The following is an 18,950-nucleotide window of genomic DNA, read 5'->3' as shown; positions in this document are numbered from 1 at the left end:
GTTGCTAAATGTTGTACCTTCATTAAATGTAACCATATTGCTACACTTAGATGTGCCTCTCTTCTCTTTTATACACTGTGGCTCTTGCTGTATTTTGCTTCTAATGCCCCGTACACACGATCAGACATTCCGACAACAAAATCCATAGATTTTTTTTCAGACGGATGTTGGCTCAAACTTGTCTTGCATACACATGGTCAAACAAAGTTGGTCGGAAATTGCGAACCTCAAGAACCTGGTGATGTACCACACACAAAAGACCAGCCAAGAAAAAGGAAGTTTAATAGCAAGTGCGGATCTTCTGCTTGATTCCGAGCATGTGTGGAATTTTGTGTGCTGGAATTGTGAACACACGATCGTAATTTCTGACAATTTTGTTGTCGGAAAATTTGAGATCCAGATCTCAAATTTCGTGTCCGATGGAGCCTACACACGGTCAGAATTTCCGACAAAAAGCTCCCATTGAATATTTTCCATTGGAAAATCCGACCGTGTGTACGCGGCATAATCCCCTTGTGGAGACTTCCATTTGTGGATGAACATTTTATGGTTACACAACCTATGGAAGTACTATAATCTTTTTATATGGACTATAAACTGAAGGACCTATGAATAAATGGTTGTGGAACGAGTCATCTAAGTTTCCAATTATTTCTTATGGGGAAAGTCGCTTTGATATACAAGTGCTTTCTATTACAAGCATGTTTCCGGAAAGAATTCTGCTCGCAAGTTGCAATCCAAGGTTTTACTTGTATATTGATATATGATGGGAATTTATTTATGCAAGCTTGTAAATATCCATAAAGATCCATTCTTATTCACAAACGTTTAGCAGTATTCACTTTACACGAAGATTAATTTTTGTTGCACCTATGTATTAAAAGCAACATGAGGCGAAAGAATAAAGATCAGCATTTGGCGATCGGAACATATAAAGAACAATGATAGACGTCCCTTATGAATCACAACATCCGCTAAGGAGGGTCATGTGATCGCAGCGATTTCTCGAAACTCGGATGCTCTAGACTTGCATATCCTGTTCGAGTCCTTGTGAGTAGAGCGGTGTGTTCGGCGATCGTGCAGTGCTGCCTGCCTGTCTACATTGGTGGCCGGGGCGTTTGGCTTGTATTTTCCGGGCAGCGATGCTCCTGTGTGCGAGGCTTCGGGCTGGGGTGACGCAGTCGGTGAGTTGGGGGGGGACGGACTGATGTGTGTGTGGTAAAGGAGCATGGTCTTCCTATGACCGCGGCAAGGACACCGGCTGTCAGTGCGACCTTCAGTGTTGTGCGGCCCGCAGTGATCGGGTCATACTGTCCCCTGTGTGGTGCCCTCTGCACTGCTCTCCACCAATCACTGTGCACGCTGCTGGAGCACGAGCGTTAGCTCTGGTGTTCAGCTAAAGTCTGGCTGCATCTTCTCCTGGGGCTTATTCACCCCCTCTCCCCTGAGCCGCATCAACTTGACATGAACACAGCATAGCTCCCTCTGTCCTCATTTGTCCCTTATTTTGTTCTGATCCATATAGTTGTACAGTGGAGGCTGGTGCTCCAAAATATTTGGGGGGGGGGGGGGGGTGATTGTTGGGAGAGACGGTTTAGTGTTAGGGTCGGTTCACACTGGGACGACTTGTCAGGTGACTTAGTCGCCTGACAAGTCGTGTCCGATTCTGTACTATGGAAGCATTCTAATTGGAGCGACACAAGTCGCTTCGACTTAGAAAAAGGTTCCTGTACGACTTTGGGGGCGACTTGCGTTGACTTCTATAGAGAAGTCGTTTTTCAAGTTGCCGTAGCGGTTGTGTCCAGGTCGCCTGAGGCAGTGGCGCTGCAAGTGGTGCTGCCTCGGTCTGAACCGACACTTAAAGCGGAGGTCCACCCTAAAGTGGAGCTTCCGCTCATTGGAACCCTCCCCCCTCCGGCGCCACAATTGGCACCTTTCAGGGGGGAGGGGGGTGCAGGTACCTGTACAGTACAGGTATCTGCACCCACTTCCGGCGTAGATTCTGCAGAAGCTACGCCCCTTTCCGAAGGTCCCCCGCTGCCTGCTGGGAAACACACGGATCCCAGAGACAGCGGGGACCATCCTTATTGCGCAGCGCGACTCGCGCATGCGCAGTAGGGAACCGGGAAATGAAGCTGCAGGGCTCCACTTCCTGATTCCCATACCCAAGATGGCGGCGGCAGCACCCGAGAGACGATCGAGAGATCGGCTTCGGGTGCCGACATCGTGGGCGCGCTGGGCGGTTAAGTGTCATTATTTTAAAAGTCAGCAGCTGCAATATTTGTAGCTGCTGGCTTTTAAAAAAAATAAATAAATAACAGCGGACTCCTGCTTTAAGACAGCAAATATTCATTTGCTTTTCTAACACCCAGCATGGCGCTCGCAGGTCACTTTTTTTTTTTTTACACCTATTAGATCCTATGGCTCTAATCAGGTGCTTCAAACCCCCCCCCCCCCCCACCACTGTAATTTAGGTGGCCTGCTCCCTAAAAAGTAGCCAGGTGCCTGAATAGGGGCTGGCAGCAGCGGCCATAGATAGGTTCATGCAATTTTTTTTTTTTTTTTTTTAATATGTTTTTTACATGTATTTTTTTAAGGTTGTTTTTTAAATTTTTCCCCCCTCTTTAAATACACTGTATATAGCTGATTGCTAATGAGGCCGCCACGTCCTTAACCACTTCCCGACCAGCGCACGACGATGTACGTCGACAGAATGGCACGGGCAGGCATATTGGCGTACAGGTACGTCCAATATTCAATGCCGCCCTGCCATCGGGAGTGCGCCGCCAGCGGCGCGCTCCCGCGCTAGTCGGGACCCCCGTGAGTCCGGTCGCGGGACCTGCGGACTTGATCGCCGTGGGCATCCCCGCGATCGTCTCACGGAGCGGCCGAATGGAGGAAATGCAGAGTAAACAGCATTTCTCCATTCTGCCTAGCAACTAGTGACACTGATCTCTGCTCCATGTGATTGGAGCAGAGATCAGCGTTCACTAAATGAAAGCCCAACCCCCCCCCACAGTTAGTAACACACCCCTAGGAACACTTAACCCCTACACTGCCACCCACTGGTTAACCCCTTCACTGCCAGTGTCATTTACACAGGAATCACTGCATTTATATAGCAGTGATTACTGTATAAATGACAATGGTCCCAAAAATGTGTCAAAAATGTCCGATGGTTCCCCCACAATGTCGCAGTCACAATAAAAATCGCTGATCGCCGCCATTACTAGTAAAAAAAAAAATTATAAAAAATTATTAATAAAAATGCTATAAAACTATCCCTATTTTGTAAACGCTATAACTTTTGCGCAAACCAATCAATAATCGCTTATTGCGATTTTTTTTTTTTTTTTTTTTTTTTTTTTTTTACCAAAAATATGTAGAAGAATACGTATCGGCCTAAACTGTGGGAAAAAAATGTTTTTTTATATATTTTTGGGGGATATTTATTATAACAAAAAGTAAAAAATAATGCGTTTTTTTTAGGGCTGTGAAAATTAAAGATTAATTCCTCGATTAATCGTTAATTTTTTTGATCGATCAATTTTTTTTTGATCGATCAAAATTCTTTTGACCGGGACTCATCTCTCCGCCGACTTCCCGGGTCTTCAGGGAGTTCTGCCGTAGTTCCGGTGACATCACCGGACTCCTCCCCCTTCCCCAAGTGCCTCCGTCTGCTAACGAAGGGAAGGGGGGGAGGAATCCGGTGACATTGAAGTTTCTGATTGAACGTAATGTGTACGGGGGAGGAGCTACGCATGACGCCCCCCACTGCTGCCATACGGAACTAACACGATTGTCGGCTTTACATGCTGTGTTTTTATCATCTTTATGTGTGTAGTTTGTGTTTGAACACAAAAATTAAATCTTATACTTAAGCGGTGAGCACTTTGATCTTTTCTTTCTACCCATGACCTGAGATTGTGAGAGAAGTTTATGGTCCGTGTTAACCCTTTTGATACCCGCATGCATGACCACCTGTTTGCACAGGGGTCCATGCCATAAGGTGAGAGTGATTCGTTAGACCGGAGGTGGAGGGATTGTCACGCTACTGTGGGAAAAAATGAACTATGAAGTTAAGTCATGGATTGTGAAAACTAAGTAGTGTCAGGTGATTGTATATAGTGTATACCACATTTACCACTGACTTATGCAGAGTTGCAATGCAAGGAGATCAGCTAAAAGTAGTTGGATCTGTATGTGCGTAATAATTAATCGAAATTAGTCGATTAATCGATTAAAAAAAATATTGATTAATCGAACACAAAAATTTTGATCAGTAACAGCCCTAGTTTTTTTTTTTTCAAAATTGTCGCTCTATTTTTGTTTATAGCGCAAAAAATAAAAACCGCAGAGGTGATCAAATACCACCAAAAGAAAGCTCTATTTCTGGGAAAAAAAGGACGTCAATTTTGTTTGGGAGCCACGTCGCACGACCGCGCAATTGTCAGTTAAAGCGATGCAGTGCCGAATCGCAAAAAGTGGTCTGGTCTTTGACCAGTAAATTGGTCTGGTCTGAAAGTGGTTAAAGAGGAAGTAAAGCCTCAAAAAAAATAAAAAATAAAATAACCCCTGCAAGACAAAGGCATAATGAGCTTGTATGCATAGCATACTACCTCATTCTGAATTACTTACCTGAGATCGAAGCCCCCAAAGCATTCCTTGTTCCCCTCCTCCAACGCCACCATCTATCCCAGAGTGACTTCTGGGTATTTGGAACTGGCCGGAGCTGCGATGACGTCACTTCCACTCATGCACGCTGGTGCCGCCACTAATGCCAGAATCGCCGTTAGACATCGGAGCAGCTAGTTCTGCAAATATCTCCTAAACCTTTTAGGTTTGGGAGAGATTTCTTGCACTTACAGGTAAGCCTTAATCTAGGCTTACCTGTAGGTTAAAGTGGTTGTAATGGGTGGCAGCAGAAAAAAAATAATAAATTGGGGTGGCCCCAGGTCCATACCAGGCCATTCAGGTCTAGTATGGATTCACCCCCTGCCCCCCCCCCCCCCCCCAAGCCAAAATAAAAATGACTCATCGGTTGTTAAGGACATGGTGGCTGGTTTCCCGGCCCCCGCCTTAGCAACCGGCTATATACAGTGTTTGAAACGGAAAAATAAGAATCCAAAAACACATCAAAAGTTGGATCACAAACACAACACTTGGATTTCTGGTGCAATTCCATTGGAAAAAAAAAAGTCCCCGACTGTTCCCAAAAACGCATCGGCTGCAAAACGTATTAATGTGAATGTGTACCATAGGAAACCACGTTTAAATGCACTGTAGTGCGTTTCTGCAAACTGCACTAAAAACACAATGGTGTGAATCTAGGGTTGACAGGTCATAGCTGTCTGCACAGCCAGGAATTACTGGCTCAGCGGACACACAGTGCCTCCAGCAGCGATCACTGCAGGTAAACTGGCTATTCGGATAACCACAGATAATTTAGACCTGTCATTAATTTGCACAAGACTGGGAGGGTTCAGATGCTCACAGGTGGCAAAAACAGCAGCAGGAATCAACAGAATCATCACAAGCAGTCACTGGCGATGTCATTAACCACTTCAGCCCCGGAAGATTTGGCTGCTGAATGACCAGGCCACTTTTTGCAATTCGGCACTGGGTTGCTTTAACTGACAATCGTGCAACGCTGTACCCAAGCAAAATTGACAGCCTTTTTTTTCCCCCCACAAATAGAGCTTTCTTTTGGTGGTATATGACTATCTCTGCGGTTTTTATTTTTTCCTCTATAAACATAAAAATTTCAATTTAAATTTTTTTTATATATATATAATTATAATAAAAATGCTATAAATCTATCCCCTATTTTGCAGATGCTATAACTTTTGCGCAAACCAATCAATATATGCTTATTGCGTTTTTTTTTTTTTTTTTTTTACTAGTAATGGTGGCGATCTGCGATTTTGTGATTAAATACCACCAAAGGAAATCTCTGTTTGTGTGGGGGGAAAAAAAAGATACAAATTTCATATGGGTACAGTGCTGCATGACCATGCAATTGTCATTCAAAATGTGACAGGCAGGAAGGGGGTGAAAGTGCCCAACAGGCAAGTGGTTAAAGAATTCACTGATAAGGTGATGTAGTTATTGAAAGAGTCCCACATTTTCCTTGTGCAAAGCAGTAGGATGCTCAGCTCCTACTATTTTGCAGGGTTAAAGCGGAGTTCCAGCCGCTTCTTTATTTTTTTTTCTCCATGTATCTGAGCATAATGCATTATTAAAATAATGAACGGAAATAAAGATTTTATATGTTTGCTAATATATTTTATTTTATGCTCACACAACTTATTAAATGTTCTTCTGGCTGTTGCCATGATGATTGTGGGCATGTGAAGCCCAATTGATACCTCTTCCTGGTTTAGCGACGGTGAGGTGCTTGCTGGTTGATATTGCGCATGCACGATTCTCCAGCAGCTGTAGTGCCGATTGTTTCGAAAGTTGCCGTAACGGGCGGTGATGGATGAAGGTCCCGCCCCGTTGTTATGGCAACCGTCTTAAATCGTGTCATTTGCTGTTTGAAAATCGATTTTTGATCACAGTACTGCCCACAGACTCCTGGGAAATGATGACTCTCATTTCACAGGCGAGGGCGGAAGTGACAGGGAACAAGGTGGACCAGGAAGTGGCAGATTAGGAGCACTACATAGCAACGGGGCGTTTCTGGTAAGTATAAAAAAAATTTCCCCCCAAATGTTTCTTTACAGGATTTAGGCCCCTTTCACACATGTGGACCGTATGTCCGTATTTCATCCATCCGTTTACGGATGAAATATGGACATGCATGCATTCCTATGGGATAGCGGGTGTCTGCGGATGAACATCCGCAGACGCCTGCTATGGTCCAATTCTGCAGACGGAGGAAAATCCTATTTTTCTATCCGTCTGCAGTGCGGATTGGATGAACACGGACAGATGGTCCGTGCTCATCCGATCCCCATAGAGGAGAGTGGAGATCTGACAGGGCAGTCCCTGCACAGTGTGCGGAGACCGGCCTGTCCGCCGCTAGCTCAGCGGGGACAACGGAGCGATCCCCGCTGAGCGAGCGAATCATCACGGGGCGGATCATTACTGATCCGTCCCGTGTGAAAGGGGCCTAAAGGTCTGTAAACATTTTTTTAAGTCCTATGACTAGAATAAAATAGTTTGTACAACTCCTTGTTCTGTGCTAGATGTCAAAATGTGGCATTGTAAGTGAATTTGGAATTAACCCTTTCGCTGCCCTGTGCTCCACTTTTTAAAATCAGGTGGCCAGACCATTTTTGAAATTTTCTCCATAGATTTTTTTTATTTTTTTTATTCTCCCTTTAAAGCTTTAAGAGTTTGTAAAAGACCCACAATCCGTACATTTTCTGAAAGCACATGACCAGTAGAATAAAAAAGAATGTGCTACAGATTTTTAAGGCCCTTTATTTGCACACATCATAACTTACAAAATTCCTACCAAAGCCTTGTTCACATGGGGTTTACTAAAGCAGGGCTCGACAAAACCCGGGCGCCAGGTCGCATTTGCGACTAGAATTAGCGAACTGGCGCCTGGGGCAGCACAGCTGGGGGTATGCTGTCTCCGCGGACCCCCCCCCCCGGCGCAATCGCGTCGGGCCGCGCCGCCGGCGGCCGGTAATTTAGCCCCCGGCTTTGAGGCCTTCTACGATCCTATGGTTCCTTCTGGAATCTGGCGCCCTCTTGTGGTGGCCGTTGGAATTACAACCAGCAATGCTAATGGATGCAATGCAAATTTTCCCTGCCTGCCAGCCTATCTTCCTTCCCTTTACTCAGAACCCCTAAAAATTATATATATATTTTATTCTAACACCCTAAAGAATAAAATGGTGGTCGTTGCAATACTGTCTGTCACACCGTATTTGCACAGCGGACTTACAAGCGCACTTTTTTGTGGAAAATGTATTTAATAAAAAATAAAAATAAGACAACAGTAAAGTTAGCCCAATTTTTTTTTAATATTGTGAAAGATAATGTTGCGTCGAGTAAATCGATACCAAATATGTCATGCTTCAAAATTGCGCCCGCTCATGGAATGGCGACAAACTTTTACCCTTTAAAATCTCCATAGGCGACGTTTAAAAAATTCTACAGGTTGCACTTTTTAAGTTACAGAGGAGGTCTGGGGCTAGAATTATTGCTCTTACTCTACCGATCGCAGCGATACCTCACATGTGTGATTTGAACACCGCTTTCATATATGCGTTCGCTTCTGCATGCAAGCTTGGCAGGACAGGGCGCGTTTAAAATATTTTTTTTTTAACTTTTATTTTTATTTTTTTCACTGTTCTTTAAAAAAAAAAAAAAAAAAAAAAATGTGTGTCACTTTTATTCCTATTACAAGGAATGTAAAAATCCCTTGTAATAAAAAAATAAATAAAATGTCCCTCTAAGAGCTATGGGCAATGACTTGAAGACAGGTGAGGGGCTTGGGGCTATCTTCCCCTCACTCGTCTCCATGTCAGGCCAGGGACAGGTCCGGATCGCCGTCACGGACCCGGCTCCTAACTTTTTTAGCTGGCTCCTAGATTCCAAGCAAATTTGTCAACCCCTGTACTAAAGTGTATGCCCATGGAGGGCCACTTTTACCTGCACAGTTGTTCTATGCATCCCTATGCAGGCAATCCCATTCATGTCATTTGGGATGCCGCAGCTGCAAAGACAGCTGCTGCTCCAGATGACATCCGTGCAGTGACATGCATTCGAATGGATGTCAAGTTGGGAGCAGTTGCTGTGTCTATGCAGCCGCTGGGTCAGAATTTACATCAATGGTACTTCCTGCACAGGGATGCATGGAACACTCATGCATTCCCATGCAGCCCTGTGTCCCAATTGACAACATGAATGGGACTGCCTGCATAGGGATGCACCTGTGCATCTAAACACAGCCTCGCTGTAGTATGTCCTGTGTGAACTCAGGCAGCAGATGGCGTTGTTTACATGCTGTAGCCACAATGGTTCACGCCCGCAGGAAAGTTGACCCGACATAGCGCTTGACAGGTGGGAAGCCCGCCAAACGATATGCACTTAAGTCAATGGTGAAAGGCTGCAAAGACCCACAACCGTATTAAATGAGTGGTTTTGGCACGTTTGTTGGCAAAAATTGTGTTAAAACAGTCAGTAGCCTCTGGAGTTTGATCTGAATGCAGATTAGGCTTCAGAAGCAAGGGAGATTCAGATGCATGTCTAAATCTTTATTTATTTTTATTTTTATAGACCAAGAATGGGATTGAAGACAGTCCCTTTCTCTGCAGCCTCAGCTGCACTGTAGATGAATAAATAAAAGGCTCTGTTTAGAGACTCCTGTTAATTCACCAATTGAAGCATAGTAAACAGTATTTGCTATGCTTCAGTGATCAACACATGATCAATTGGTACTGATCGCATGTTTTTCAGCCCCAAAGCTCTCCATCCTGACACCAATCTCACCCCAGCAAGAGCGGGTGGAGGGTGGAAAGAAAGCCTAGCAGCAGAATTGCATGGGAGGTCACGGGAATTGGTGAGGAAGGGCCATCACCATGGCAGGTGGGAGTAATTCTTTCATTATTTTTATCCACTGCGGCTTCCTTGCATCACCCAATGGGATAGTCAGAGAAACTAGCAATGGCATGGGAGCCATGGGGGAAGGGTTGTGATGCTGGGGGGGGGGAGAGGAATCTGTGCTACAGAGTAAGGGGACAGTAAGGGAGGTGGGGGCATTTTAGCAGCCATTGCAGCAGGGATGTGGAAGGCAGCAGAAAGCAGGAGGAAAGAGGGCAGAGAGGCAGCAGCAGGTGAGGGGTTTCACATTTTAGGTGGATAGCTCTGATCAGCAGCTCGTTAGCCGTTAATCGGAGCTATTTTGTTTTTTTGTTTAGCAGTGTCCGCTGAACAGTTTTGCTGAAGTACGCTGTATGGACCTGGCCAGCTGGAAGGGGTGGTGCAGGCCTGTTTGGAACAAGCAGTGAATGGCTTAAAGCCCTAGACTCCAGGCGTTCCTTGGACCTTTAGGAGTGGGAAGATGTCTACATAGCTACAAAGACCAATAACATGCAGAAGGAATTTTAGGTGGCATGTAAATTTAAGTTTCCGGTGATCTATCCGCCCTTGCCAGTGGTTCTTATAAGGCTACAGGGTCACCGGACTGTAGTTGGTCATGGGTAGGTAGCGATCTCCCAGAATTCTGGTGTTCTCAAATATACCATAAGACTGATGGTTGAGATAAGCTATTTTTCATAAAAGCAGCTGTAGTAGATGTCACTAAAGAACATAACAGTCAGCTCTGCATTTTACTACTCATCTTTAGATCAACCAACTTGTCATGAATTGTTCACAGTTAAAGCAAACAATCTATGTGTAAACATGTAATGCTGATTTGTAATTGCAAAGTTTGAAGAGGAAAAAAAAAATTGAGCAAGAATAATTTTTTTTTTATTTTTTTTTAAGGTCAGACGATATCTGCACAATACATCAAGATGCACTGGAGCAGGAGGAGCTTCTTTTGTGGTGAGTTTGTTTTCCTTTTAACCAGATGTCTGTCTCAAATAGTCTTCAAATCCTGTAGCTCGTTGACTGTCTTCTGCCAGACCTGCTAATCCAATGATAATCCGTTGACATAAACACTCATTCAAATCAAGAGGCTTGTCACCATGGCAAGCAGGCATGTTGCATTTGCCCTACCCACCTACCTAGCTCTTCTGTATTAATCACTTTCAATATTCCAAATTAGGGATGTAGTTGAGACACTTGTACAGTGGAACCTTGGATTACGAGCATAATTAGTTCAAGACAAATGCTTGTAATCCAAAGCACTCGTATATCAGAGAGTTTCCCCATAGAAGTTAAGGGAAACTCAGACAATTCATTCCACATTGACTTCTATGGTATGCAGTCCTGCATGTGGCCAGAGGTGGAGGGGCGCCAGAGACACTCGGAAACCTCTCGGATGCACTCGAAAACAGAGTTTTTCCGAGCAGCTCTGAATGTCACTGTCGCCCCCCGCACCTCTGGCCAAATCCTGCTCGTTTTGCGAAACAGTGCTTTGTAAAGAATAACTCGTATTGCGAAACGCTCGTTAACCGCGTTACTCGCAATCCAAGGCATTACTGTACATTTAAAAAAAAATCATAATTTTTATTAACGTCTTAAAAGCCAAATTCAGTCCAGTCAAATTCAACATCCATAACATCATTGAAAACCATGAGATGAGAAAAGACTGGTATGGGAGGCGCAGAGAAGTCTTGTCTTATTCAGCATTAAAAGGATAAGTTCATTTTTTTGGAACACCTTACATGTTCCACTTGTATTTAGGGTGTAACATTTTCCAGCAACTGAAGAATCTCCCCAGTGACAGTGGGCATCCTCTCTGGGTGCCCACTGTCACTTTTTTTTTTCTTTTCTTTTCTTTAAACTAATGTGGCCATGCGGGCTCCACCTACCCGGCCACATTATTCATTCACAGTCCTCTGTGAATGGGAACCTACACGTTGAGCCCTGTGGTAGTTCATTCATTCTTCCTGTCAGTAAGTATCTACTTGACCGTATGAGGTATGAGCAAACAAACAATGACAGGTCTGCAGGAGCACTTAACCTTTAACCACCCTGGCGGTATGATTATGTTAGATTTTTGTGTCTCAAAGCGGTACAGTTGTTTTGCATAGAAATTTGGGGTTTTTATTGTAGGCCTGTAATTCTTAGCAATAATGCACTTAAATCTGTCCAAGCAAGGGTCTAGTAGATATCCCGGGTATGATAAAGTTTGAAACACAAAATCATAAATTATAATATAATAAAAAATAATATATAAAATGAATTTCCCCACGTTTCACTATTGCTTAATTCTGCTAGTGTTCTAATTTACTATCACTGTTTTCTAGCTGGTCTAAAACCACTTTTGACATAAAGGGACTCTTTTTAGTTGCTATGGACGATCTCAAGTTTCCACGCAGAAAGAACAGTATATGTAATATAAAACTGCATGCAGGACACCGGACAAAGCATTAGGGACAAAAGGGATGTGAAATGATTTCATACATTAATGTAATCTGTAAGATTACAGCGTACTGTATGTGTTATGAATTTTCTATTTTTTTATTTTGCCGCCGGGCTCCGCCCCTGTGCGACCCTACGCTCACAGGGAACAGAGCTCAGAACACAGAGGCATCGGGCGGAGGACACAGCCCGCAGACACAGCAGGGGGACATTACAGGATCCTGGGGACAAGGAAGGTACACTGCACCAGGATCCCGAGATGCAATCCTGAGTGTGGCTTGAGGTTATAATGGTACTGAAATTTAACCCCGAGCCACACTCGGGGAAAACTGCCAGGGAGGTTAAGCAATTTACAGGAAAAATATGTTGAGGGGTGCAAATCGGGCTGCCTCCTGTGCAAAAAATTCTCTTAGAAAGGTTTACAGATCTGTGCATTTGTATTCCTGGGCAGTTAAGTGCGGAAGATTGCAAAGTTCTGACACAGATTTATTACTGAAGATTAAACTAATTTTCCCAAGGCGTCTTTCAGGATGGTGCCTGTGAGATGGTGTCTCCTCGCACCGGACCACAGGAAATGCCTTCTTCCTCCAGATCTTTAAAGGGAGGCACCTCCCTACCACACCTCAGTTTGTGTTTCCTGTGGCCTGGAGGAAACATCTTTTGGAGGGTCAGGATCTCTTAGGTGCTCCTGAGAGATGGTCTCCTCTCCCTATTTTTTTTTTATTTTTCCTCCTTTTTTAGAGATTGTTTATGCTCCTCTTGCCCCCTAGGTGCTCGGGGACAGTCGCAGAGGATTCGGTGACCCTCGCCAGTGTCCTGGGAGCGACGGCTGTGTGTGCACTGCCGCCATTTTGTGTCGTTCCTCTCGGCCGCTCCTTAAGTGACACTTCCTATTAGCAGGTCACTGGGTCAGCGCCCAACGTCATTTCTGGTGGCAGATGATGGGGGAGGTGGCGGGGCAGAAGCTGGTGCTTATTTCTGCTTCCGGTCCAGTGCAGTGGCACTATGGGAGTGCGGAAGTGGTGTGTGAAGCCATGAGTAGAGTGCTGCACACCTGCTATGGAGGACACGGCATCTGCAGCGGTGGGGACAAGCACAGGCACCAACAAGGCTCAGGTAGGGGGCAGTGGATTAAGTCTGCACATTTTCTTTACCTGGGGTTTCCGGTCTCTGTTTTCCTTTCTCCCTGGTGGTGAAGGCCTGTCTGGGCACTGGAGGCTGTATTTTCTCCCTAGTACACCTGGTTGGGTGGTCCGCAAGTGGAGACTGGGTCTCACCAAGGCTCCCCTGGGTATTTTTTTTTTTTTTCTCTATCAGGCCAAAAGCTTTGACCCGTGGGAAAGAGATGCCCCTCATGCAAAAGCTAAGATGAGAGAAAATTGGAAAAAAGTCATCTGCAGTACTTGCATTGCTTATTTGGTCGAAGAGGAATCTGCTTCTGTTTATGATGACTTGGTTGCCTCAGTAAAGAAGAAAATATATGCCACAATTCAGACATTCTGTGACTCATTTGTTAGTCCATCTGCTAGTCAGTCTTAAGGTCCTTCTACCAGGGAAAAACAATCCTCCGCACCTTCCAATGACGATTCAGAAGAGGAGGAGGGTGAAGGGGCTGAAGTGACCCCCTCCAAGTTTAAGCTATCCCTGGAAGAAGTTGATGAGCTTCTTAGAGCCATACATGTTACCCGCTGGTCTAAGTGAGCCTAAAGTTAGGACATTTCCACTTCATTCTGTCATTTCAGCCTCCATAAAGAAAGAATGCCAGGAACCAGAGAACTTTTTTCTGAAGAATCCACAAGAGATGCTTTCCGTTTGAAGAAGACCCTTCTGCGGTATGGAACAAGGTCCCCAGTTTGGATGCTGTCTTCTCCCAGGTCTCCAGATCCACGTCCTGGCCTTGGCCAGGTGATGTGGTGTCAAAGATTAAAGTCTGTGGGATTCCTTTTTTGGATGACCTTCTCTTTGGCCCTGATCTACATGCCATTCTAAACAGGACTGTCAATAGGAAGAGGTCCTTCCTGGTGAAGAAGATGCAACCCCCGAAGCGTTTTATTTATTTATTTATTTTTTTCGACCTCAAAGGGGTCAGGAGCTGGACAACAAGTCTCAGAGGAGGAGGAAGAATTGGTCTGCACAAAAAGCTTAAGGCAAAGGTGGAATCCTTTTTCATCCTACTACGCAAGCCGAAAAATCCCAATGACTTGACCCTGCGGGTGGGCGGAAGGGTAAAAATTTTTTCTTCCGCAGTGGTCAGGCATAATTTCAAATCTGTTTATACTGACCACTCTTTCTCAGGGCTACACAATAGAGTTTAGAGAAGATTTCTTGTGACGAATACCCCAAAGGATCCAGTAAAAGCCCTGGTGCCACCAGAAGAGCGGAAACAGGGTTTTTACTCACATTTTCTTGGTAAGAAAGCCAACAGGGAAATTCCGACTGATTCTCTGTCTAAAACCTCTGAACAAATCTGTCAAGTACAGAAAGTTCAAGATCGACTTGATTTTTGTTCATTCAGAAATCTTCTGACCCCAGAATGTTGCATGGCTTCAGTAGATTTAAGTGATGCATACTTGCATATCCCAATCTCTCTCCAGTCCCAGAAATATCTCAGGCTGGCAGTAAAGATGGAAGGCATGATTCATCATCTGCAGTTCAAGGCCTTGCCATTAGGACTATCAACCTCACCTCCGATCTTTACCAAGGTGATGGCGGAAGCTCTAGCCCCGCTTTTTCTTCAGGGAATCGCAGTGATTCCCTATTTGGACAACCTACTATTCTTTGTCCCCTCAAGGGAAAGGTTGCAGGACAACTTGGCCAAAGCACGCAACCATCTGGAATCTCTAGTATGGATTCTAAACCTTCAGAAATCCTCCCTTTTAATACTGTCACGGGAGGTTTGCTTTCTGGGCTATCAAATCAACTCAATAGAACAGAAGATTTTTTTTTTTCTACCGCTAGAGAAAAAGGACAAGGTTCAGTGCAATGTCGATGCTGCAGACCAACCAGCTGATAACGATAAGGCAAGTTATGTAGGCATTAGGGGTACTGACCTCAACAATACTGCACTTCAGGTGTCTACAATTTTTTTTTCTTTTCTCCTGAGGTCATGGGATCATAGCTTAAGATCCCTGGACACCAAGGTGAAGATTCCAACCTGGGTGAACAGGTTACTATGGTGGTGGAAGAGTCAGGAGACCCAATCAAGGGGTCTAGATTGGGCCTTTCCAGTCAAAAGAACACTGACAGATGCCAGCTCTTGGGGATGGGGGCCCACCTAGAGAAAAACTTTACTCCAAGAAGGAGGCGACAAGGTCCTCAAATTAGAGAGAACTGAAGGTGATCGCTTTATCTCTAGTAGTATTTGCGCAAGATCTCCAGTTTCACCATGTTCAAGTGTTAATGGACAACGCCACAGCTGTGGTTTATCTAAACAGAGCAGGTCCTTGCAAGCACTGGCAACGGAAATACTTCTGTGGGCAAAAAAGTACTTGCTATCCCTGTCAGCAATCCATCTAAAGGGGACCTTGAACAGAGTGGCGGATTTCCTGAGCAGGTACCCCATTCAGGAAGCAGTAGTCTCTGAACCTGGAGGTCTTCAGTGATTGCCAGCCCAGTATGTGAAGACAGAGGTGGCCCAGTTTGCTTTAAAGTAGAATGCACAGGTTCTTCAGTTATTTTCCTTAAACAATCACGACAGATCGATAGGGATAGACGCTCTGGTGCATCCATGGATATATTTAACCTTTTGCTCTGCTTTCCCTCATTCCAGTTAATCTCACTGGTAGTAAAGAAGATCTAACGGGAAAAGGTACCAGTCACCCTAATTACTCAGTTTTGGCCGAAAAGGGCCTGGTTCACAACCATTCTGGTATTGGTGACCAAGCCTTGTCGTCATATACCTCTCAGGCAGGATCTGCTAATCCAGGGTCCAGTAAATCATCCAGAAGTGGCCAGCCTGTCTCTCGCAGCCTGGTATCTGAGGAGCAGAAGCCCTTGGCTTATCGGAATCCGGGAGCCCCCTTTAATAAGGGGGCCCCCGGATACCGGCCCCCCCACCCTATGTGAATGAGTATGGGGTACAATGTACCCCTACCCATTCACCTGTGAAAAAAAGTAAAAAAAATAAAAAAACACAGCACACAAGGGTTAAAATAGTTTATTGCACAGCTCCGGGGGGTCTTCTGTCCGTCTTCGGGGGTCTTCTCGCCGGACTCCTCCGCTATCTTCTGCTAGCTCCTTTTGCTAGCGGAGGAGCCCGGCTTTCTTCTTCACCGCCGCCGCACCCTCTTCTTCTGACTTCTCTTCTGCAACTGAGTTGTGGTGGGGGGGTGCCTCCCTTTTAATGATCTGGAGGAAGAAGGTGTTTCCTGTGGTCTGGTAGGAGGAGTCATCCTTTAGGTGCTGTCCTGAAAGACTTCTGGTAAACCTAGTTACTGGTAATGGCACGTACACGCGATCGGACTATCCGGTGGACTTAGTCCGGCGGACAAACCTCCGGACTTTGAAGCGGAGGTCCGCCGGACTTCAAAATTAGTGGACCTGCCCACACACGACGACTTTTCCGGCGGACTAGGTGCTGCGGACAAACCGCCGGACTATGGCCGGACTTTTGAAATTAACGGGCTTACCCACACATGGAGGAAAGTCTGTTCATTTTGAACGCGGCTCCAGGTAGACGGGACTAGCGAAGGAAGTCAATGTCGCCGCCTTTGCCGGTGAGATTGACACCTCGCCAGCCCCGTCACCTGGTATGGACTTAAAGGGGAAGCCCTACGCTGAAAAACCCTACGCTTGGGTCCCCCCCCCAAGGTCCATATCAGACCCTTATCCAAGCACACAACCCGGCCGGTCAGGAAAGGGGGTGGGGACGAGCGAGCCCCCCCCCCCCCCCGAGCCGTACCAGGCCGCGTGCCCTCAACATGAGGGGGTGCTTTGGGCACCTTGTCCCCATGTTGATGAGAACAAAGGCCTCTTCCTGACAACCCTGGCCGTTGGTTGTCAGGGTCTGTGGGCGGGGGGCTTATCAGAATCCGGGAGCCCCGTTTTAATAAGGGGGCCCCCGGATACCGGCCCCCCCCCACCCTATGTGAATGAGTATGGGGTACAATGTACCCCTACCCATTCACCTGGTGAGAAAAGTGTAAATAAAACGCAACACAAGGTTTTAAAATAATTTATTGCACAGCTCCAGTGGTCTTCCGTCTTGGGGGTTCTTCTCGCCGGACTCCTCCGCTATCTTCTGCTAGCTCTTTTTTCTTCTTCTTCTTCCGACTTCAGCTTTCTTCTTCTTCCGACTTCAGGGGTCTTGTCCCCCTCTTCGGGGTCTGGTCGGGTCTCCGCTTTATTCTCCTAGCTCTTTTACTAGCGGTGGCCTGGATACTGCAACAAACTGTGGATATGGTAAGGATCTTGCAAGGGAATCTCCAAGAGCTTAATATAGGCATTGAAAGATTTAACCCACTGTAGTCCACCTGTACACGAAATATCACTTCTCGGTGTACTAACCCTCTTAGACTAATTTTTATATAATATTTTTTTTACACCCCCCCCCCCCCACAAATGTAGCTTTCTATTGGGCAATCTATATTTTGCTACATCATTTTGGTTAAAAAATCCCAATAAGCGTAAATTGATTAGTTTGCGCAAAAGTTATAGCGTCTGCAAACCATGGGATATACTTTTTTTTTTTTTTTTTTTTTTTTTTTTTTTTTTGCGGCAATTGGTGACTTTTATAGTAGGATTGCGATTATTGCGGCAGACAAATCGGACACCTGGCACTTTTTGGGGACCAGTAACACTAATGCAGTGATCAATCCTAAAAAATATGCACTGGCAGGGAAGGGGTTAACAGATGATCAAAGGGTTAAATGTGTGTCTAGCTAGTGTTTGTGTACTATAAGAGGTGCTTTTACTAGGGGAAGGCGTGGATCCATGCCTTCCCTACTGACAGAACAGCAATCTGTGTAACAAATGATTGGTGGGTGCTGATGGACATAGAGTCCGCGGTACCCGCTGATTGGCTCCCATTGTGTGCAATCACAGCGGGAGCGAGGAGCCAACGGCACGCATGAGCGCCCATATCCGGAAGAGCCAGTGTGTGTGTGTGTGTGTGTGTGTGTGTGTGTGTTGGGGGGCGGGGGCGAGCGCGCGCATTGTCTCCCAGCCAGGGAAAGAGGCGAGCTGTCCGTATCAGCAGAGAGTGGGATTGCCCGCTGTAATAGGTTTCATTCAAATTTCCCGTGTTCCCGGCGCTCACTGTCGCTTAGCCCAGCACCTTTGATAGACCGAGCATTGGTCCAATGTGGGACGTGTGATGTCATCAAAGGCTTCAGGCCAAGAGGTGGGGCTATGTGACTGTGAGCCCCGGGAACATGGAAAATTCAAATTAAAGCTATTGCAGCGAGCAATCCTGCTCTCGGCACGGGTGAGGCTGTGCTGATGGCCACAAGTAAGGCTGCACTGATAGTTGTTAATATATATTTTTGTAACTTAATTCTGCATAAAACTTTAAAGTGTAATTTCATGAGAGACTTTATGAGGGTTGGATTAGGGGTTGGGTGGGGTAACTAGTGGCGAGTAACCCTTAAGGCCTGGCTAGTAGCTCATTTATATTATATTATTATTATATACATGATGTGGCACATAGCTGCCACCCTGTAGCAGTAAAACTGCTGTGGGGTGGACAGAGTGGTAACTGTAAATAGCAGTGTTTACATAAGTAAAGCATTCCATTTTCTTCTTAACTTTGTGGTATCTGTGATGCACCTGTGGTAGATTAACAGTCATCTAAATATACATTTTAGCATTTTCTTTTTTTTTTTTTTATTACTGAGAAAAATAAAACTTTTTCTATACAAAAAGGAAAGCACACAGTAGTTTTAATGTCAAGTTGCTTCAGTTGTGGATAAATGAATATGTAATTCTGTGTCAGGCTTCTGATGATTTCATTTGTGTTTTCT

The 18,950-nt window shown here is 45.3% G+C and overlaps 1 protein-coding gene across 1 annotated transcript in view; it reads left to right on the top strand.

Moving 5' to 3' along the window:
* The first annotated feature begins 1,017 nt into the window (after positions 1 to 1,017).
* Positions 1,018 to 18,950, top strand: part of NDUFV2 (NADH:ubiquinone oxidoreductase core subunit V2) — a 44,211-nt gene continuing 26,278 nt past the window's right edge. Inside the window, exons 1-2 of the mRNA XM_077492460.1 lie at positions 1,018 to 1,184; positions 10,447 to 10,506. Of these exons, the coding sequence (XP_077348586.1) occupies positions 1,143 to 1,184; positions 10,447 to 10,506 (102 nt within the window). The 5' untranslated portion in view covers positions 1,018 to 1,142. The remainder of the gene's footprint in view (positions 1,185 to 10,446; positions 10,507 to 18,950) is intronic.

The sequence above is a fragment of the Lithobates pipiens genome, unplaced genomic scaffold (assembly GCF_037356315.1).
Source record: "Lithobates pipiens isolate NorthernLeopardFrog02 unplaced genomic scaffold, aLitPip1_a1.2 Scaffold_19, whole genome shotgun sequence".
NCBI classification, from domain to species: Eukaryota; Metazoa; Chordata; class Amphibia; order Anura; family Ranidae; genus Lithobates; species Lithobates pipiens.
Note: the sequence above shows the minus strand (reverse complement) of the source record. Positions and strands in the feature narration are given on the sequence as shown.